Source organism: Salvelinus alpinus, chromosome 33 (genome assembly GCF_045679555.1).
Source record: "Salvelinus alpinus chromosome 33, SLU_Salpinus.1, whole genome shotgun sequence".
In the NCBI taxonomy this organism is placed as follows: Eukaryota; Metazoa; Chordata; class Actinopteri; order Salmoniformes; family Salmonidae; genus Salvelinus; species Salvelinus alpinus.
Genome location: NC_092118.1, coordinates 13,480,847 through 13,504,478, shown reverse-complemented (window position 1 = coordinate 13,504,478; position 23,632 = coordinate 13,480,847). Strand labels below are relative to the sequence as shown.

Sequence of the window (23,632 nt, the reverse complement as noted above, 5' to 3'; positions counted from 1 at the left end):
TCTGTCTCTGTCTCTCTCTCTCTTTCTCTCTCTCTCTTTCTCTCTCTCCCCCTCTGTCTTTCTCTCTCTAGCTCTCGCTCTCTCCCTCTCTCCCTCTCTCTCTCTCTCTCTCCCTCTCTCCCTCTCTCCCTCTCCCTCTCCCTCTCCCTCTCCCTCTCCCTCTCCCTCTCCCTCTCTCTCTCTCTCTCTCTCTCTCTCTCTCTCTCTCTCTCTCTCTCTCTCTCTCTCTCTCTCTCTCTCTCTCTCTCTCTCTCTCTCTCTCTCTCTCTCTCTCTCTATCTCTCTCTCTCTCTCCCCCCCCCCTCTTGTCCTTCAGATGTACTCTCTGACACCTTAAAATGGCCTTGCTAAGTGTTTGGGCAATGGAAAAGCTTTTAGTCGTTTAGTGGGTGACTGTGGTCAAAACACTATTATGTGTAATTTAGCGCCATTAAAAGGATCTCCGTTCCTGTCAGTGAGTCCACCAGTAGACTAACATGGCCTGGGGAACAGAGAGGGTCAATCCAGGCCTCTGGCACCATCATACTAGCCTGATTCCACATCTGTTGGTATTGTCCTGCTAACTCCTGTATATAGTCAATGACCACAGACATTGACAGGACAGCACAAACAGACCTGGAACCAGGCTAGCATTACACCACAGAGGATGAGAACAGAGAGCAGTAAATAGGAGCACTAACACAGATACTGCTTCTTGGAAATACTTAACATGGTATATTCTGTACTGGCCAGGGTTTAGTTTTCTCTATAGCGGACATATCGTAGAGGCTGATTCTCTCTACCTGGTTGAATAATCTAATTTGACGCAGAGTGATCCCTGGCTGTGTGGGAGGCTGTGTTCTTTCTTTTTCTAAACTGAGGCTCAGTTCACCCTTGAGCCATTCTAGCCGTGCGTCATCACAACACACACAGCAGCGCACACTACTGCAGATTCACTGCGAACAGGCACGCCAATCTATCCTGCAAATTTCTAGAAATAGTTCAACTCTCTCACATCATAATAACATGAGTGGTTGTGTAGTTTTAATAAGGATGTTTGTCAGGGCTGAGGTGAGGGAGTGTTTCCTTTGCTGGTTGAGCTGCAGCTCAGACCAGGGTCATCTATAATTGAGGAGGGAGTGGATTCATTATGTGAAGCTGTGTTGGGTCTTTGATGTGCAGAGTGAGGTGCTGAAGCCTGCGGGTGAGGGATCAGAGATGGCCCCACAGAGCCACCGTGTCACATTAGTGTCACTTTGTCTCCCAAAGGGATGCTGTATGGGGCACAGCTCAACACTCACACTGACCAATCACTGAACACTCACACTGAACACACACTGAACAATCACTGAACACACAGCTCAACACACACACTGAACAATCACTGAACACACACTGAGCACTCATACTGAACACACTGAACAATCACTGAACACACACTGAGCACTCATACTGAACACACTGAACAATCACTGAACACTCATACTGAACACACTGATCAAACATTGAACACTCACACTGAACACACACTAAACGCTCACTAAACACACACTAAACACACACTGAACACACTAAACACACACTGAACAAACACTGAACACTCACTGTACAATCACTGAACACACAGCTCAACACTCATACTGAACAATCACTGAACAAACACTAAACACTCACACTGAACACACACTGAACAATCACTGAACACACCGCTCAACACTCACACTGAACACACACTGAACAATCACTGAACATTCACACTGAACAATCACTGAACACAAACTGAACACTCACACTGAACAATCACTGAAAACACAATGAGCACTCACACTGAACACACACTGAATGTTCACTAAACACACACTGAACACACACTGAGCACTCATACTGAACACACTGAACACACACTGAACACTCATACTGAACAAACACTGAACACTCATACTGAACACACTGAACAAACACTGAACACACTAAACACACACTGAACACACTAAACACACACTGAACACTCACACTGAACACTCACACTGAAAGCTCACTAAACACACACTAAACACACACTGAACACTCACACACTGAACACTCATACTGAACACACTGAACAAACACTGAACACTCATAGTGAACACACTGAACAAACACTGAACACTCACACTGAACACACACTGAACAATCACTGAACACACAGCTCAACACTCACACTGAACAATCACTGAACACACAATAAACACTCACACTGAACAATCACTGAACACACACTGAACACTCATACTGAACAATCACTGAACACACATTTCAACACTCACACTGAACAATCACTGAACACACACTGAACACTCACACTGAACAATCACTGAACACTCATACTGAACAATCACTGAACAAACAATGAAAACACACACTGAACACACACACTGAACAATCACTGAACACTCCCACTGATCAATCACTGAACACTCACACTGAACACAAACTGAACAATCACTGAACACACACTGAACACTCATACTGAACACACTAAACAAACACTGAACACACTAAACACACACTGAACACTGAACACTCACACACTGAACACTCACACACTGAACACTCACACTGAACACTCATACTGAACACACACTAAAAGCTCACTAAACACACACTGATCACTCATACTGAACACACTGAACAAACACGGAACACTCACTGAACACTAACACATTCTGAACACAAACTGACCACTCACACTGAACACACACTGAACGCGCACACTGAATATACTGAACAAACACTGAACTATCGCACTGAACACACACAGAACTCACAATAAACACACACTGATCTTACACTGAACACACACTGAACGCTCACTAAACACACACTGATCACACACTGAACTCACACTGAACACACTGAACACGCACTCAATACTCACTAAACACACACTGAACACTTACACTGAACATATTGAACACACACTGAACACTCACACTGAACACTCACTAAACACACTGAACACTCCCACTGATCAGTCACTGAACACTTACACTGAACACACACTGAACAATCATTGAACATACACTGAACACACACACACACTGAATAATCACTGAACACACAGCTCAACACTCACACTGAACAATCACTGAACACACACTGAGCACTCATACTGAACACACTGAACAATCACTGAACACACACTGAACACTCATACTGAACACACTGATCAAACACTGAACACTCACACTGAACAATCACTGAACAAACACTGAACACACACACTGAACAATCACTGAACACTCCCACTGATCAATCACTGAACACTCACACTGAACACACACTGAACAATTACTGAACACACACTGAACACACACACTGAACAATCACTGAACACACACTGAGCACTCATACTGAACACACTGAACAATCACTGAACACTCATACTGAACACACTGATCAAACACTGAACACTCACACTGAACACACACTAAACACACACTGAACACACACTGAACACACTAAACACACACTGAACACTCACACAGTACACACTGAACAAACACTGAACACTCACACTGAACACACACTGAACAATCACTGAACACACAGCTCAACACTCATACTGAACACACTGAACAAAACTGAACACTCACACTGAACACACACTGAACAATCACTGAACACACAGCTCAACAGTCACACTGAACACACACTGAACAATCACTGAACACTCACACTGAACAATCACTGAACACAAACTGAACACACAGCTCAACACTCACACTGAACAATCACTGAACACACACTAAACACTCATACTGAACAATCACTAAACACACATTTCAACACTCACACTGAACAATCACTGAACACACACTGAACACTCACACTGAACAATCACTGAACACACACTGAACACTCATACTGAACACACTGAACACACACTGAGCACTCACACTGAACACACACTGCATGTTCACTAAACACACACTGAACACTCATACTGAACACACTAAACAAACACTGAACACACACTGAACACTGAACACTCACACTGAACACACTGAACACTCATAACGAACACACACTTAAAGCTCACTAAACACACACTGATCACTCATACTGAACACACTGAACAAACACTGAACACTCACTGAACACTAACACATTCTGAACACAAACTGGCCACTCACACTGAACACACACTGAACGCGCACACTGAATATACTGAACAAACACTGAACTATCGCACTGAACACACACAGAACTCACAATAAACACACACTGATCTTACACTGAACACACACTGAACGCTCACTAAACACACACTGATCACACACTGAACTCACACTGAACACACTGAACACGCACTCAATGCTCACTAAACACACACTGAACACTTACACTGAACATATTGAACACACACTGAACACTCACACTGAACACTCACTAAACACACTGAACACTCCCACTGATCAATCACTGAACACTTACACTGAACACACACTGAACAATCATTGAACATACACTGAACACACACACTGAATAATCACTGAACACACAGCTCAACACTCACACTGAACAATCACTGAACACACACTGAGCACTCATACTGAACACACTGAACAATCACTGAACACACACTGAACAATCACTGAACACTCACACTGAACACACACACTGAACAATCACTGAACACACACTGAGCACTCATACTGAACACACTGAACAATCAGTGAGTCAGTGAGTGAGTGAGTCAGTCAGTCAGTCGGTGAATCCTTCAATCAGTGAGTCAGTCAGTCAGCCAGTCAGTGAGTCCGTCAGTCAGTCAATGAGTCAGTCAGTGAATCCTTCAGTCAGTCAGTCGGTGAGTCAGTCAGTCAGTCAGATAGTGATTCAGTCAGTGAATCAGTCAGACAGTCAGTGAGTCAGTCAGTGAGTCCTTCAGTCAGTCAGTGAGTCCTTCAGTCAGTCAATCTGTCAGTCTGTGAGTCAGTTAGTGAGTCAGTCAGTCAGTCAGTCAGTGAGTCCTTCAGTCAGTCAGTGAGTCCTTCAGTCAGTCAGTGAGTCAGGCAGTCAGTCAGTCAGTCAGACAGTGAGTCAGTCAGTCAGTCAGTGAGTCAGTGAATCCTTCAGTCAGTGAGTCAGTGAGTGAGTGAGTCAGTCAGTCAGTCGGTGAATCCTTCAGTCAGTGAGTCAGTCAGTCAATGAGTCCTTCAGTCAGTCGGTGAGTCAGTCAGTCAGTCAGATAGTGATTCAGTCAGTGAATCAGTCAGACAGTCAGTGAGTCAGTCAGTGAGTCCTTCAGTCAGTCAGTGAGTCCGTCAGTCAGTCAGTCAGTGAGTCCTTCAGTCTGTCAGTCAGTGAGTCCTTCAGTCAGTCAATCTGTCAGTCAGTCAGTCAGTCAGTGAGTCAGTCAGTGAGTCAGTCAGTCAGTAAGTCCTTTAGTCAGTCAGTGAGTCAGTCAGTGAGTCGGTCAGTCAGTCAGTCAATCAGTCAGTCGCCAGTCAGTCCCAGGTAGTCAGTGGTGGCTGGCTTAGCGTTGTTAGCTATCGTAGGTTCATGAATGCTACTGTCTAGACTCTAGTTGATCAGCAGTGTAACTGCACGGCCTGGGAGTTGGGCTGGTCTGGGGGCTTGGCAGGGCTCCTCCTCTCTAATGAATCCTCTATTTACCTGGACAGCCGGGCCGTTTACCCAGACCAGCCTCAGACGCCAGGCATTGTCTTCAACACAAGTTTCCTGATGGTTAAGCTGTTGTGTCCTAATAAAGCGTGACAGCAGATATACTGAACTTGCTACGACACAGAAGAAGGAAGGAGTTGGAGAAAGTAGAAGAGAGAGGAGGAGGGAGCTGGAGAAGGTAAAGAGAGAGCGAAACAGACAGGAAAGAGAGAGCGTGTTGGTTTAAGGAATTAACTGCGTCTGCTTTTCTTTTGTACCTGTTTGTCTTTGTCATTATGGCGCAGACTGAGCCCACTGCAAACACGCAGGTAGGATTTTGGGCCCAAGTCAAGGTGATGAATCATCTCAAACTGAAGATCATTTCGGCAAACGGCTTGTTGATAAATAATTTAAGCTTTTCTCTGAGCCTCAGAGGGATTCATTACAGCCAGGCCTGATGGGAACCTTCTGCTGAATTTCAAAACATTTACCTGGGTTGTAGAGAGCAGACCTCAGTTCGCTCGCTCTCTCTCTCTCTCTCTCTCTCTCCCCCCCCCCCCGCTCTACCTCTATAATGTTAGTATTTCACCGTTGTCCATGTGGTATGATCACCAGTATAGCAGCCGTGGCTCAGTAACTGGTCATTGCTGGCTAACTGAGTGTTACCTGGCAACGGAAGCAGCTCCGTTGTGCTGGGCTTTTAGGCAATGGTGAATTATGCATTGTTTGTTTATCCGAAGCAGAGTCCTGAAATATGCCTTTGTTTACTCACTCACTGTTGAGATCTCCACAGGGATTTTCTGGAAGAACTTTACCTTAGTTGTTGGGGGAATAAACTGACTTTTACAGGAGAAACAGCGCTGGACCTTTAAGTGCCAGTTGTGAAAAATGGAGATCAAAACCTGAAGTAGCCTTCAGGTCCACTCACTCTTCCTCTCCTCTGTGTTCCTCTGTTCTAGACTGCGGCGGCAGAAGAGTCCGGGCCTGTTTGGGAAGATGAGGTCAGCTCGGTTCAGCCCGGAGAACCCAGACGGACCGTCCAGCGACCCAGACGAAGAGGAGGAGGAGCTACACATCCAGATCCCATGAACAAAGGAAGGACACACAGACTCTGACTTAGGGCTCTTCATTTCACACCGTGTGTGTCCCATAGACAGACAGACTGATAGTTGGACAGCTGTGATCTCCATTGACCTGGCTCATCCTGTTAGAGACAAACACTGGCACATGGTTGTCATGGACAAGGTTGCCATGGAACCCGTCTCCACCTGTACCCGTGAAATACAGCGCTACCAGCAGGGGTCCAGAGAGAGCCCTGACTACACGACAACTGACAATACACTACACTCCCACACTACAGTACAACCCACAGTGCACTACAGTTACAAGCCACTACAGCCTGAGCCTACAGCCCTCTAGCTCCCAACCATCATTACCATCACTCCCATATCTACAACACCCTCAGTGGTGAAACACTCTCGCAAAAACACTACTACCCAAAGTCTGAAACTCATGCCTCCTCTTTCACCCTTCCTTCCCTTTCTCTTTCCTGAGTTCCGTCGCCCAATGAATGTTGTACAGTATCCTGATGTATCAAAACACTCAAGAAATGGGTGTTGACCTAGCTGTGATGTTCCAGCAGTGTTCTGGTAATGTTATGTCATGCGTTTGGATTGGTATCGTTAGTTGTACACACAGCTCAGTACAGTAAAGGTGTTTAGCCCTCAGGTCACTGTGCTATGGGTGTGTGCTCGGCGCCTGGCACCTGGGGTCATCATTAGTTCATCAGTGTTTTGGGCTCGGCCTCAGACGGCTAAATTCTCTCAGTATGAGGGACAGGTAGTATTCTTGGGAGAGACTGGGACTGGATATGAAGGGACAATAAGGGCCCTCCACCGCTATGTCCCCTCGTCCCCTCACCATAACCACTAAGGGACAAGGTGCTTATGTAGAGGACGGGTCCGTTAGACCTACAGTATTACCTTCTGGACATAGCGGGTTGTTCATTCTGAAAGAAACGTTGGTGGTCAATACACACATCCTTCAAAAACGTAGGTACCCGGGCTGATTAAGTATATACTAGAGAAGCACAGAAAGGGCCTGCACACTGCACGGTTTTGATCCGGAAGGATCTTCGTCAGGCCAAGACCCTCGTGGATGGAAATGTGGTCAATGATGTGGTAATTGGGAGCATATTCAGTGTGCAGGCCTTTCTGTTCTGTTCATTCTGAAAGCAATAAGACATCGGCTATCACTCCTGCTTACTCATCTGCTACTACGGGGACCAAGTTATTTGTCACGGTCATGCAAATGATTTATGTTGTTGTTTTTGATAATTGATCTGTAAACCACAGTGTTTTTTTTTGTATTTAGCTCTATAAATGTTCTAAGTGTACATGTAAACCCTGCTTTGTTTGTCTCTTTTCATGAGCACTGTCTCAGATGTGTGTGTACGTTTAAGACTGCGTAATATCTTGACAGAGGGTCATCTGAACATCAGAGCCGTCATGAACTCAACATGTGTGGGGGGGTGGGGGGTGGGGGGTCAGCGTTTGAATGCCTATTGTATCTCAGGATGTGATATCTACCTCGTCTCGGGGTAGAAGAGAAACGCCATTGATGTCGTTTAGGTCCTTGTGTTAATGCATTGGGAATCTGCTCAACAGACACGGTATTGTCCAGCCTGCTGCAGTGATGTTTCCCCATTGTGCCATCAGTCTTACGACGTCTAGTCTCTTAGAGGTCTGAGTCTAACGGGTCTCCTCTCCCAGCCCTCTGTCAGCAGGATAGTATCACACAGGAAGCTTCCCAAACAGGTGCTGTTCCTCCCATGGTCTTGTCGTCCTCCTCAGGACTCTTGTGTTCTCCCACATTCAACTTGAAAGCCTGGTTTTATCTCCCTCCTTCCCTCTCCCTCTAGGTGATGAATAATGATGGAGTACAGTCACAGTGGGAGGTTTGCCAGGCATTGGTAATGTAATCCCCCTCTTCAGAGACCGAAACAAGCCACCAGTGCTTCAGGAGGGTTAGACTCTCTCATCTGCTTTACACGGTCAACTCTACTCCACCACACACAGACAACGTGTTGCTACTGTAGGACAGAGTAACATGGGGCGCATTTGTTGTCATTGTTATATTTGTGCCAGTGCATTGAATTGAACATCCTTTGGCTGTTGTACTGTAACATACAGTGGCATTCACCCAACTCTGTAATGAGTCATATGATAGGATTGTACACTGAGTGTACAAACCATCAGGAACACCTGCTCTTTCCATGACATAGACTGACCAGGTGAATCCAGGTGAAAGCTATGATCCCTTATTGATGTCACTTGTTAAATCCACTTCAGTCAGTGTGGATGAAGGGGAGGAGATAGGTTAAAGAAGGATTTTTAAGCCTTGAGACAATTGAGACATGGATTGTGGATGTGTGCCATTCAGAAGGTGAATGGGCAAGACAAAAGATTGAAGTGCCTTTGAACGGGGTATGGCAGTAGGTGCCAGGCACACCTGTTTGAGTGTGTCAAGAACTGCAACGCTGCTGGGTTTTTCACACTCAACAGTTTTCTGTGTGCATCAAGAATGGTCCACTAGCCGAAGAACTTCCAGCTAACTTGACACAACTGTGGGAAGCATTGGAGTCAACAAGGTCCAGCATCCCTGTGGAATGCTTTTGACACCTTGTAGAGGCCATACCCCAACAAATTGAGGCTGTTCTGAGGGCAAAAGAGAATGCAACTCAAAATTGGGAAGGTGTTCCTAATGTTTTGTACAATCACCTCTTCCTCAAACCTGTATGGTTGTTCATGTTTTGTGGCTGACACTGAGGTATTGGTCATGAGATCGAGATATGGCTGGAGATGTCTGACAGTGCAGACCTCTGGTTCTCTCTGCTTTGACCTTTTCACTCTGTTCTCTCCTTTCTGTCCTCTCTTCTCTGCCCTCTTCTCTCTTTCCTCTTTTCTCCGCCCTCTCTTCTCTGTCCTCTCTTCTCTCTCCTCTCTTCTCTGTCTTCTTCTCTCTGCCTTAGCTCTGTCCTCTCTCATGTGACCAGGGCTCTGGGATGGCTCTCTGGTGTCCAGTGTACCGAAGACAATTCATTACAGCTCATTAAGCCCAGTGCATAAGGACAGAGAGAGATAGAAGCAAACAGACTGAAAAGGATGAGAAGGGGAGAGTTCTGTCTAACAGCTTTGATCAGACCATTGGAATTAGGCTGGGAAAATTCCAAGCTATAGACTGTTCATCAATACCAACCATTTACAGGTTGGGCTTTGGTGTCAGTAAGTGAGCAGAACATACTTTTTTTTGCTTCTGCCTAATTCTATGCCCAGGCTATGTTGTATACGTTTGTGTGGTCACATTCATGCGAGTGTAATTGTATGGGTCTGAGTCTGTGTGTTGTGTTCTATCTCTAAGCACGCAGTGTGTCTGGGGCTGTGTGAGGTTCATGCTGCATCAGGTTCTGTTCAGGCCCATTGGTTGCTGGGTCATTACTGAGGAGGCCCCAGCCACTCAGTCCCTGCGTCAGTCAGAGTCCCAGCTCTGCTCTGCTCTACTCTGCTGTGTGGCTTCCCTCCCAGTCAGAGACCATTAGCATGAACGACAGCAGGAAGAGGACCCAGATTACACCGCAGAGAGAGAGACATCACTTATCTTTCCTCCTCCTCTGTCCCTCTCTCTTTGTTGATGTCTCCTCTCTGTCTCTGCTCTCGCTGCACCATGCCTACTTGAGTGTTACCAAAGCTGACGCTGGGTTTTGTCTTTCCTGTTCAACTGAAGCAAGACCTGCACATACTTTTTCAGAGGCTTTACCGGCACGCACTAGTAATTCAGTTTTCCGCATTACTGTATGGCTTGTACTGTAAAAATACTGTAAGAAATAATGTTGGCCTAAATCCATGTTATTGTAATCCCTATATGAATTCTATAGGAATCTATGCTTGTACAATGTGCACTCTCTGTATCTCTCTCGCTCTCTTCTACACGCTCACTCACGCTTGGGTGAACTTTAATGAGATTGAGACAGACCAATGGCAACTGCCTGACTTTTAGCTCAGAGCCAACAATACAAGGCTATGGTGTGCTTTGGCTCTCGCCTGGCAGACATGATAGTAATTATAGTGTGTGATATGAACCCCCTCAGACAGGAAAGCTTAATTAATATGTTATACTACTCTGATTAAGCTCCATGTAGGTTGAAGGACTAAATCACAGATCAGCCTCAAATACTATTTCCTCCTTTCGATGGAGCTTGGAAAGCTATTTGTTGCGTTAGTCGCTATGTGTGCATATGTGTAGCAAGTGTGAGCTGGTGTGTATGAGGAATGAAAGCGAGTGAGTGAATGTGTTTGTATGTGTGTGTGTGTGTGTGCACGTGCGTGTTTATTTAAAATGGAAATTGTACAGAATGTGTCTGTTAATATGCTGCGTTGTTGTTTGGAGAGCGGCCACATTGTTGGCATGGTACCACACCATTGTGGGCCACTGACTGCATCTGTCTCTGGGACTCACTCTACTTTCCCTTCTCTCTTGTCCCATACTGTCCCTGTTCAGCAGACACCCTCAACACCACCGCCACGGGAGAAAAAGTACAAAATGGATTGCAGAATTGTGAAAGTACAGTGCAGTGGGATAGAGTGACGTGGCACCGTTCCCTGACCGTATTTGATTGTTCTTCAGCATTATGACATTGCAAAAGCATCACAATGTGATGCTTCTAAACTGATACCAGGTTGTACGACTAGAGAGTGTTTATAGAGGGAATGTTCTTCATAGCTTCAAGTCGATCTCTCATTCTCAGTCTGATCAGCCAACCAATGTGTCCAACCCACTGTTTCTCCTCCTACCGACCCACTGCTGCATGCTACTGCTGCCCACCTGGTTATAGATGAACCCTTCTGCTCCCACACCAGTCCCTGGTCTGCTCCCAACGGCAAAATATCACTCCCTAATGTATGAGTGCACCGCTGTCTTCCTCCTATTGACGTGCTGTTCACTTCAGTTGGTTGCACTAAAATGGGATTGAATATTGTGTTGAAAAACACTATGGAATCTCTTCCTCCTCGTGTCTATTCCCACCTCAGTCCAATACACACTGAGTATGCAAAACATTAGGAACACCTTTCCATCACATGGCCTGACCAGGTGAAAGCTATGATCCCTTATTGATGTCACATCCACTTCAATCAGTGTAGATGAAGGGGAGGAGACAGGTTAAAGAAGGATTTTTAAGCCTTGAGGCAATCGAGACATGGATTGTGTATGTCTGCCATTCAGAGGGTGAATGGGCAAGACAAAACATTTACAGTAAGTGCCTTTGAACGGGGTATGGCAGTAGGTGCCAGGCGCACCAGTTTGTGTCATGAAATGGAACGTTGCTGGGTTTTTCACGCTCAACAGTTTCCCGCGTGTACCAAGAAGGTTCCACTACCCAAATGGTCCAAATTGTCCACCCTCCAAATGATCCACCATCCAGCCAACTTGACACAACTGTGGGAAGCATTGGAGTCAACATGGGCCAGCATCCATGTGGAACGCTTTCGACACCTTGTAGTGTCCACGCCCTGACGAAGTGAGGCTGTTCTGAGGGAGGTGGGGCAACTCAATGTTAGGAAGGTGTTCCTAATGTTTGGTTTGCTCAGTGTACATTATACACACGTAACATAACTATGGAATGGTTTATTGACAGATAGGCACATCCACATAGTTTCACATACAACACACCCAAGCACACAATCTGCTAACAACAGGTAATGCAATGTGCTCCCTCAGTTCGTTCCCATGGGTGTTTGTCAGTGGAAAAGGAAAGCCATAACTGTGTGGGGTGAGCATGGATGCTACAACCATGTAACACTGTACTGTGAGTTTTTCCACATTTTGTTGTGTTACGGCCTGAATTGAAAATTTATCAAATGTAGATTTTATTGTCACTGACCTACACATAATACCCCATAATGTCAAAGTGGAATTTTGTTTAAAAAAAAGTTATATTACAAATGAAACAATGAAAGGTTGAGTTAATAAGTAATCAGACCCTTTGGTATGGCAAGCCAAAATAAGTTCAGGAGTAAACATTTGTTTAACAAGTCACATAATAAGTTGCATGGACACACTGTGTGCAATAATAGTGTTTAACATGATTTTTGAATGACTACCTCGTCTCTGTACCCCACATCTATTATCTGTGTCAAATACAGATTCAACCACAAAGACCAGGGAACTTTTCAAATTCCTCGCAAAGAAGGGCACCTATTGGTAGGTAAAATAAAAAAACAGACATTGAATATCCCTTTGAGCATGGTGAAGTTATTAATTACACTTTGGACAGTGTATCAATACACCCAGTCACTACAAAGATACAGGCGCCCTTCCTAATACATTTGCCGGAGAGGAAGGTAAGCGTTCAGGGATTTCACCATGAGGCCAATGGTGACTTTAAAACATTTACAGCGTTTAATGGCTGTGATAGGAGAAAACTGAGGATGGATCAATAACATTACTAACCTAATTGACCGAGTGAAAAGAAGGAAACCTTTACAGAATACAAATATAAAAACATGCATCCTGTTTGCAACAAGGCACTAAAGTAATACTGCAAAAAATGTGTCAAAGCAATTAACTTTTTGTCCTGAATACAAAGTGTGTAATGGCCGTCTGAAGAAGAAGTGGACCAAAGCGCAGCGTGGTAAGTGTTCATGATTTATTCATAAAACTGAACACTGAATAACAAAAAAACAACAAAGAGAACGAACGAAACCGAAACAGTTCTGTCTGGTGCAGACACAAAACAGAAAACAACTACCCACAAAACACAGGTGGGAAAAGGCTACCTAAGTATGGTTTTCAATCAGAGACAACGATAGACAGCTTCCTCTGATTGAGAACCCCACCCGGCCAAACACACAGAAATAGAAAACATAGAACACAAAACATAGAATGCCCACCCCAACTCACGCCCTGACCAAACCAAAATAGAGACATAAAAAGGATTTCTAAGGTCAGGGCGTGACAAAGTGTTGTGTTTAGGGCAAATCCAATGCAACACATTACTGAGTACCACATTCCATATTTTCTACATGCAATTACGGACTACAAAAAGAAAACCAGCCACGTCACGGATACCGACATCTTGCTTCCAGACAAACTAAACACCTTCTTTGCCCGCTTTGAGGATAATACAGTGCCACTGACGCGGCCCGCTACCAAGGAATGCACCCCCCCCCCCTCCTCCGTGGCCGACGTGAATAAGACATTTAAATGTGTTAACCCTTGCAAGGCTGCCGGCCCAGACGGCATCCCTAGCCGCGTCCTCAGAGTGTGCGCTGATCAGCTGGCTGGTGTGTTTACTGACATATTCAATCACTCCCTATCCCAGTCTGTTGTCCCCACATGCTTCAAGATGGCCACCATTGTTCCTGTACCCAAGAAGGCAAAGATAACTGAACTAAATGACTATCGCCCCGTAGCACTCACTTTTGTCATCATGAAGTGCAACCTCTCACTCAACGTCAACAAAACAGCAGAGGGAGCACACCCACTATCCACATCGACGGGACAGTAGTGGAGAAGGTGGAAAGTTTTAAGTTCCTTGGCGTACACATCACAGACAAACTGAAATGGTCCACCCACACAGACTGTGTGGTGAAGAAGGTGCAACAGCGACTCTTAAACTTTAGGAGGCTGAAGAAATTTGGCTTGTTACCTAAAACCTTGACTACTTTTACAGATGGACAATTGAGAGCATCCTGTCGGGCTGTATCACCGCCTGGTACGGCAACTGCTCTGCCCTCAACCGCAAGGCTCTCCAGAGGGTGGTGCAGTCTGCACAACGCATCACCGGGGGCAAACTACCTGCCCTCCAGGACACACAGCAACCGATGTCACAGGAAGGCACAGGAAGTGCCTGTTCACCCCGCTACCATCCAGAAGGTGAGGTCAGTACAGGTCAGTACAGGTGCATCAAAGCTGGGACCGAGAGACTGAATAACAGCTTCTATCTCAAGGCCATCAGACTGTTAGTGTGTATAAGGTAGTTGTTGTGGAAATGTCAGATTACTTGTTACATATTACTGCATTGTCAGAACTAGAAGCACAAGCATTTCGCTACACTCGCATTAATATCTGCTAACCATGTGTATGTGACCAATAAAGTTTGATTTGATTTGTCTTGGTATTTGACAATAGGCCTGTGTATTCTGCACAGTGGGTGTCCCCCCCCCTCCCTCTCTACTGACCTGTGCTGTGCTGTGTTGTGGAGCTGTCAGTGTTTGTAGTCCAGACCATAGTTCATTATGTCCCTTTAGTCCATTGTGTAATCTCTAAGCCTTTTTCATTATGAAGCTAATGGGTTTGAGGCAGGAAAAGAGCAGATTAAATTGATCTGAGCATAATTATGCTTGGGGACTAGCAGATATTCACTTTCATCTCTGGATGTGTGAGAGCACACGCCTTTGTCGTGTGTGTGTGTGTGTGTGTGTGTGTGTGTGTGTGTGTGTGTGTGTGTGTGTGTGTGTGTGTGTGTGTGTGTGTGTGTGTGTGTGTGTGTGTGTGTGTGTGTGTGTGTGTGTGTGTGTGTGTGTGTGTGTGTGTGTGTGTGTGTGTGTGAAGGACAGTACAGTATAGTATTGTATGTATATTTTAGTTATTCTGCTCCAAGCCATGTGCACAATAATGCATATTTTATCATTTTTATTTTCCGTTGCTATGTGAGGATTTTTGACTTTCAATGTTTAAATAGCCTGTGTCATTCACTTTTGCTGCACAACTAGCAACTGGCCTACATGTTCTTTTCCTTCCTGCTCTATTTCATTGTTTCATTATGTTTTTAACGGGCTGTTACATGTGTGTCAGACGTGTTCTGATGGGGTGATGATTTTACAGCTGGAGCTACACTTCTCCAGGTGACATCCAGATGCCCACTGGTACACACACACACACACACACACACACACACACACACACACACACACACACACACACACACACACACACACACACACACACACACACACACACACACACACACACACACACACACACACACACACACACACACAATCCAGTATTTTGACTCTTGTATGGCTGGTACTTGCCATTGAGACTGTGAGACTGACAGGTGAGATCAACATACTGTATCCTCAACACACATTGTTTGAGTTGGCTGGTGGCCAGAAGTTCATTTCATAACTTGGACGTGATTGAAAGGTAATTTGTAATTTAGACATTGTCAACAGTGCAGTTGTTTCTCCTGGATTTCATGAATGAGTAATGAAACTGAGAGGTTTTACTTTTTTAATGTGTCTTCTTTAATCTATTACCCTACTTGCTAGAGGCACAAATGGAAATTTGGCTGTGTGAAGGAGATGGAGCTAATCCAGAGTTCAGGCCTCTTAAAAATATTGCCTTTACTGGCTGATGGATTATGGCGGATGTTGTAAAATGAGGGAGTTTGACACTGGTGTAGATGCCTGTAAGATCTGCTCGTGCATCTGTGCGAGAATATACTGGACATCTCACATACTGTTGAGAACTGTTGAGAACAGGGAGCTAGTTAAGGGACAAAGAGGGGTAAAACAGTATAAGGATTGGTTGAGGTGATCATTTTGAACAGGATTGTATCAATACTTCAAAGCTGTGATGATGCTGTTCGTAATGTGTTATCATCACACGGCTACAGTAAGTGCAAAGGCATGGAGAAAACATCAATTGAGCTTCTTTATCCCAAATTCCATTTGATAGCTTTAAATTCTAATCTTCTTCTAATAAAACTGGGTCAATCTGGTGAGTTTAGATATGTGATTTCTTATTCCATTTTGTGAGGGATCTGTCCCCACAGAGTGAGGAGGCAGCTAGGAAATGGTGATAGGACAATCAGTTGGGATTTCTAAAGAAAGGAACTCAAAAATTAGAATAAAAAAGTCCTCTCTTTGCTGTCAGAGTGAAAAAAGAGTGCTGGATTCCAGAATGTAACAGACAGCAAATAGAGGAAAAATAGACACTATTGCCTCACTGGAAACAGAAGACTCCATCCCTTTTCCTTTCATAAAAAAATATTACTTTGCCTCTTATGTGCTTGTCGTACATCAAAGTCCCGCCGCGTTTTTCTCGTCATGTTCTTGGCTTCCCTTCCAAGCGTCGCAAAGCTCTGTCTCAGCACAGACATATCCAACAGAAAGACATTCCATCTGGGATTTCTCACAGAGCAGATTTAATTTCTCCACATGTCTTTTTGTTTTCTCTCAGATACACTGTGTCACATGGCCCTCATGCCATGTACTACATATCCCAAAACACTTGAAATAAATAGTTCTATTTTCTGCTGAAGTACTGAGTACTTGGCACTTTACTAATACTAGTAGTAGTGGTATCAACGATTTTACATGATCAACTGTCATAACAATTTGATACATGTGTGGTGCTGATACATTATGGTTGACAGCAAACTATGTACACATCCACTTCTGTATAGTTTCAGGGCTCAACCTGCCTTGAGACTGACTGGCGCTATGTTTTTACCTCTGGGTAAAAGAGACACAAATCAGTTGTGCTTGCGCTGTGTCACATAGTATTTCTGTCAACAAGGGGCTATTTGTGTTTGTGTTTTAAACAGACATTCTGGTTTCCAGTTTTCTCTGTTCAACAGAAACAGTAGAAGCCGAGTCTCCTGTATCCAGTGCACAGTGAGTCCTGGGCCCATATCCACAAAGCGTCTCCGAGTACTAGTGCTGAACTAGGATCTGTCCATACAATCCTATTCATTATGATCTCAAAGTCAAAACTGAATGCTAGATTCGCACTCCAACTCTGAGATTGTCACGGTTGTCGTAAGAACGGGACCAAGGCGCAGCGGATGTTGAGTTCCACATATTTATTGCAAAGTGAAACTTAAAGAAAAAACAATAAATCAATAAACCAACTAAACGTGACTGTGTGGTGCACATGCACAAACACAAAACAATATCCCACAAATGTAGGTGGGGGAAAAAGCCTACCTAAATATGATCCCCAACTAGAGGCAACGATTACCAGCTGCCTCTAATTGGGAACCACACAAACCACCAACCTAGAAATCTATAAACTAGATAACCCCCCCAGTCACGCTCTGACCTAAACACCATAGAGAACCGAGGGCTCTCTATGGTCAGGGCGTGACAGAGATGCTTCATGGATACGGGCTTTGTGAGACTATCTTAGGTCTGTCTCGTTGGTTTATAGCACTTAGGGTGGCTACAGTCACCTGATTTAAGATTTGCAGACTTCCACTAGACTCTTAGAAAAAGGTGCTACATAAACCCATAAAGGGTTCTTCAATTGTCACCCTTGGAGAACCCTCTGGAAATAACTATTTTTGGTTCCAAGTAGTAACCCTTTCACTCATACGGTGTTCTATGTGGAACCCTTTCACCACAAAAAGGTCCTACGTATAACCTTTTTCACCACCAAAGGGTTCTACCTGGAACCAAAAAGGGTTATCCTATGGGGACCAAGAGTGTACTTGAAACAATACTTGAAAATACTTGCAACACTAAATCCTTTTTTACAGTGACCCAGTTTGGCCACACCTAGAGCTGTGTTAGGAGGATTAAGGGGCACAAAGCATTTCTCCCTGCTGCCCGCCTGCCCCTCTGGCTCTCCTCTCCCCTGGAACAATAGCGGGCAGACTGGCTACACTTCCGTGAGTCATGTGACGACACAGAGCATGTGAGAGGAGAGCGCTCAGCTGCTTTTTGTTCTCCCTGAGAGAGGAGAAGAAGACAAAGTGTCTGGTCTCAGTGACAGTAATTACAGGTCCTGTCACCTGACTCCATTCTACCCGTCTATTACTCCCCATGTCGCTGTGCTCACAGACACAGAGCAGAGACAACACAGGCTGTCATAGTGTACACCCAACAGCCTCTCCTCACCCCTCCTCATCCCCTCCACCCTCCTCTCCTCCTATTGAGAGTTCAGAAGCAGCGTGTGGTAATGGAGTTGATGTGAGTTCAGTTTCCAATTAACAAAGGTACCGGTACAGTGTATTGCGGTTGGTCACAACTTTCGCTGTGAAACTGAGGGCTGTTGAAGGGCCTGTCAAGGTTCATGTTAGATTACTTATTGTGTCTCACTGTCTAAGTGGCTTACAAACAGGTTGCTGTGTCCAGACTGTCTGGGTGTACTGCGGCCTGGTGTTCTTTTTCCTCCACATCAAGAGAGCAGGTAAGGTTCAGACGGCATGCTCTGTTGGAGTTCAGTGATAGACGTTCAGTCCAAGCTCCACCATTTGTTGGGTAGTGGTGCTTGTTTCATGATGTTAGGAGCTGACTGTTCTTGTCTCTTGTCTACTCTACAGACCCTCATCCTCTTATTCCTCCAGGGAGTGAGGGTTTAATAAATAAACGGTACATAAATCAAGAAACACAAACAACGCACTGACATGAAACAGAGTCAATAACACCTGAGGAAAGAACCAAGGGGAGTGACAGATATAGGGAAGGAAATCAAGGAGGTGACGCTTGATAGTCTGATGAACCGGCCGAGGTGTAGCAGCCCGACGAGACGGTTGAGGCGTAGGATCCCGACGAGACGGTTGAGGCGTAGGAGCCCGACGAGACGGTTGAGGCGTAGGAGCCCGACGAGACGGTTGAGGCGTAGGAGCCCGACGAGACGGCCGAGGCGTAGGAGCCTGACGAGACGGTTGAGGCGTAGGAGCCTGACGAGACGGTTGAGGCGTAGGAGCCTGACGAGACGGCTGAGGCGTAGGAGCCCGACGAGACGGTTGAGGCGTAGGAGCCCGACGAGACGGCCGAGGTGTAGGAGCCTGACGAGACGGTTGAGGCGTAGGAGCCTGACGAGACGGCTGAGGCGTAGGAGCCTGACGAGATGGCCGAGGCGTAGGAGCCTGACGAGACGGTTGAGGCGTAGGAGCCTGACGAGACGGCTGAGGCGTGAGAGCCTGACGAGACGGTTGAGGCGTAGGAGCCTGACGAGACGGCTGAGGCGTGAGAGCCTGACGAGACGGTTGAGGCGTAGGAGCCTGACGAGACGGCTGAGGCGTAAGAGCCTGACGAGACGGCTGAGGCGTAGGAGCCTGACGAGACGGCTGAGGCGTGAGAGCCCGACGAGACGGTTGAGGCGTGCGAGCCCAATGAACCGGCCGAGGTGTAGGAGCCTGACGAGACGGTTGAGGCGTAGGAGCCCGACGAGACGGCTGAGGCGTAGGAGCCTGACGAGACGGCTGAGGCGTGAGAGCCTGACGAGACGGTTGAGGCGTAGGAGCCTGACGAGACGGCTGAGGCGTGAGAGCCTGACGAGACGGTTGAGGCGTAGGAGCCTGACGAGATGGCTGAGGCGTGAGAGCCTGACGAGACGGCTGAGGCGTAGGAGCCTGACGAGACGGCTGAGGCGTGAGAGCCTGACGAGACGGCTGAGGCGTAGGAGCCCGACGAGACGGCTGAGGCGTAGGAGCCTGACGAGACGGCTGAGGCGTAGGAGCCTGACGAGACGGCTGAGGCGTGAGAGCCTGACAAGCGGGCTGAGGCCTCCCTGGTAGCTCCTGTACTGACACCCGGACCTGACATACCTTCCAACAGAAAAAAAAAAGAAAAAAAAACACTCCCTGATGCTTCCCTTAGGTAAGGTGTTTTTCTGTAACGATGTATGCTGAGAGTTGGGAAGTAAGAACAGGGAGTGAGTGTTTAATAAATAAACGGTACATAAAACAACAAACACAAACAACGCACTGACATGAAACAGAGTCAATTACACCTGAGGAAAGAACCAAGGGGAGTGACAAATATAGGGAAGGTAATCAAGGCGGTGATGGAGTCCATGTGCACGTGACGATGGTGACAGGTGTGCGCAATAATCAGCAGCCTGGTGACCTAGAGGCCCGGAGACGGAGCACACAGTGACAAGTTGTGTGCACACACTCAAATAATAGCGTGACCAAGTGTTGTGTTGAGCACTTCAGTACAGATCAACTTTATTATCCCACCAGAGGGAAGTTCATTTGATCATGTGCTTAAAAATACAGTACACAAAACATAAAAACACAGAATAATACACAATAAAATTCATTTGAAAGTGCAATAGCCTACATATTCACAGTGAAAGTGCAATAAAGTACAATATGCTGACCAATAGACTATCCATTGTATAGCCCAATGGCCGTTGGAATAAAAGAGTCCCCCGTCCCCGTTCTGATATTCTTTTGAAGATGTCTCTTTCCCCTTGTCCGGCTGCTGCTATGACTAAGTTTTGAGTGAAGGGGACGGGTACTGTCCTGTAAAATGCTTTCATATTTGTGACTGACCAGCTTGATTCGGTCTTACAGTGGTTCCTCCTTTAACTTCTCTAGGGTAGGTGAGACGCTAACTTCCCACCAGGCCAACATCCGGTGAAACTGCAGAGAGCTAACATTTTAAATACACCATTCGTTGTATTAAACATTCTTGTAAATACATGTATCTTACATCATTTAAAAGATGAACGTCTTATTAATCAAACATGCGATTTTCTGAGGATGGCAACCCCACACACGTATTACTAGCATTTTCCTTCCAAGCATTAGCGTCACGAAAGTCAGAAATAACACTAAAATAAATCGCTTACCATTGAAGATCTTCCTCTGGTGGCAATGCCAAGTGTCCTAACTACACAATGAATGTTCGTTTTGTTTGATAAAATCCATTTTTATAGCCTAACACGAAACATTTGTAAACCGGTTGCGTCGTGATTTCCGGCTCATTCAACTTTGGACGAAGCGTTCGTGGTAATTACACACACTAAACAAACGTTTATCCAGTCATGGTTGGTTTCATTGCAATCCTCTGGTTGTTACTAACACAACCATACATGATGGCGACTACCGCCCCGTAGCACTCACTTCCGTCATCATGAAGTGCTTTGAGAGACTAGTCAAGGACCATATCACCTCCACCCTACCGGACACCCTAGACCCACTCCAATTTGCTTACCGACCCAATAGGTCCACAGACGACGCAATCGCAACCACACTGCACACTGCCCTAACCCATCTGGACAAGAGGAATACCCATGTGAGAATGCTGTTCATCGATTACAGCTCAGCATTTAACACCATAGTACCCTCCAAACTCGTCATCAAGCTCGAGACCCTGGGTCTCGACCCCGCCCTGTGCAACTGGGTCCTGGACTTCCTGACGGGCCGCCCCCAGGTGGTGAGGGTAGGTAACAACATCTCCACCCCGCTGATCCTCAACACTGGGGCCCCACAAGGGTGCGTTCTGAGCCCTCTCCTGTACTCCCTGTTCACCCACGACTGCGTGGCCATGCACGCCTCCAACTCAATCATCAAGTTTGCGGATGACACTACAGTGGTAGGCTTGATTACCAACAACGACGAGACGGCCTACAGGGAGGAGGTGAGGGCCCTCGGAGTGTGGTGTCAGGAAAATAACCTCACACTCAACGTCAAAAAAACAAAGGAGATGATTGTGGACTTCAGGAAACAGCAGAGGGAGCACCCCCCTATCCACATCGACGGGTCAGTAGTGGAGAAGGTGGAAAGTTTTAAGTTCCTCGGTGTACACATCACGGACAAACTGAATTGGTCCACCCACACAGACAGCGTTGTGAAGAAGGCGCAGCAGCGCCTCTTCAACCTCAGGAGGCTGAAGAAATTCGGCTTGTCACCAAAAGCACTCACAAACTTCTACAGATGCACAATCGAGAGCATCCTGTCGGGCTGTATCACCGCCTGGTACGGCAACTGCTCCGCCCACAACCGTAAGGCTCTCCAGAGGGTAGTGAGGTCTGCAGAACGCATCACCAGGGGCAAACTACCTGCCCTCCAGGACACCTACACCACCCGATGTCACAGGAAGGCCATAAAGATCATCAAGGACAACAACCACCCAAGCCACTGCCTGTTCACCCCGCTATCATCCAGAAGGCGAGGTCAGTACAGGTGCATCAAAGCAGGGACCGAGAGACTGAAAAACAGCTTCTATCTCAAGGCCATCAGACTGTTAAACAGCCACCACTAACATTTAGCGGCCGCTGCCAACATACTGACTCAACTCCAGCCACTTTAAAAATGGGAATTGATGGAAATTATGTAAAAATGTACCACTAGCCACTTTAAACAATGCCACTTAATATAATGTTTACATACCCTACATTACCCATCTCATATGTATATACTGTACTCTATATCATCTACTGCATCTTGCCATCTTTATGTAATACATGTACCACTAGCCACTTTAAACTATGCCACTTTATGTTTACATACCCTACAGTACTCATCTCATATGTATATACCGTACTCTATACCATCTACTGCATCTGCCATGCCGTTCTGTACCACCACTCATTCATATATCTTTATGTACATATTCTTTATCCCTTTACACTTGTGTGTGTGTGTAAGGTAGTAGTTGTGGAATTGTTAGGTTAGATTACTTGTTGGTTATTACTGCATTGTCGGAACTAGAAGCACAAGCATTTCGCTACACTCGCATTAACATCTGCTAACCATGTGTATGTGACTAATAAAATTTGATTTGATTTGATTTGATTTGGCTCTTTTCCCGGGACGTATTGACCGAAACAAACCGATTTGAAGACACCAATCAATGACCTCATTGTGCACCAATGGTAGGACCGGTCTATCGTTGATTGACTGTATTTTGGCCCAATGACCACTGATCATCTTGAAATCTAGCTTGGAAGATAGCCAATGAGCTGAGGTAAATGGCAATATGTAATGGTTATACGTTTAAAGACCAGCCTTTGTCGTAATCTCTGGCGTAAAAGAGGTTCATTCGCCATTGCAAATCCTACTTGACGGAGCCACGAGTGTTACGCATAGCAGTACATATTCAATAGCATTTTCAACAAGTTTATATACACTGCTCAATAAAATAAAGGGAACACTTAAACAACACAATGTAACTCCAAGTCAATCACACTTCTGTGAAATCAAACTGTCCACTTAGGAAGCAACACTGATTGACAATAAATTTCACATGCTGTTGTGCAAATG

General features: G+C 45.7%; 2 protein-coding genes across 3 annotated transcripts in view; one reads left to right on the top strand and one right to left on the bottom strand.

The window, feature by feature from the left end:
- The window catches only part of LOC139563007 (coiled-coil domain-containing protein 102A-like), a 67,676-nt gene extending 59,648 nt beyond the window's left edge, over positions 1-8,028 (top strand). For both annotated transcript variants that reach the window (XM_071381238.1, XM_071381237.1), the window contains exon 9: positions 6,585-8,028. In XM_071381238.1, the coding sequence (XP_071237339.1) occupies positions 6,585-6,714 (130 nt within the window). In that variant the 3' untranslated portion in view covers positions 6,715-8,028. The remainder of the gene's footprint in view (positions 1-6,584) is intronic.
- Positions 8,029-19,103: 11,075 nt separating this feature from the next.
- LOC139562858 (uncharacterized) lies at positions 19,104-20,183 on the bottom strand. Its single transcript, XM_071380978.1, has one exon. The coding sequence runs from the start codon at positions 20,181-20,183 to the stop codon at positions 19,104-19,106; it is 1,080 nt and encodes a 359-aa protein (XP_071237079.1).
- Between the last annotated feature and the right edge of the window lie 3,449 nt (positions 20,184-23,632).

Excerpts from the sequence above, each read along its gene's own strand:
- LOC139562858 (XM_071380978.1), bottom strand. The coding sequence starts at position 20,183 with ATGTCAGGTCCGGGTGTCAGTACAGGAGCTACCAGGGAGGCCTCAGCC.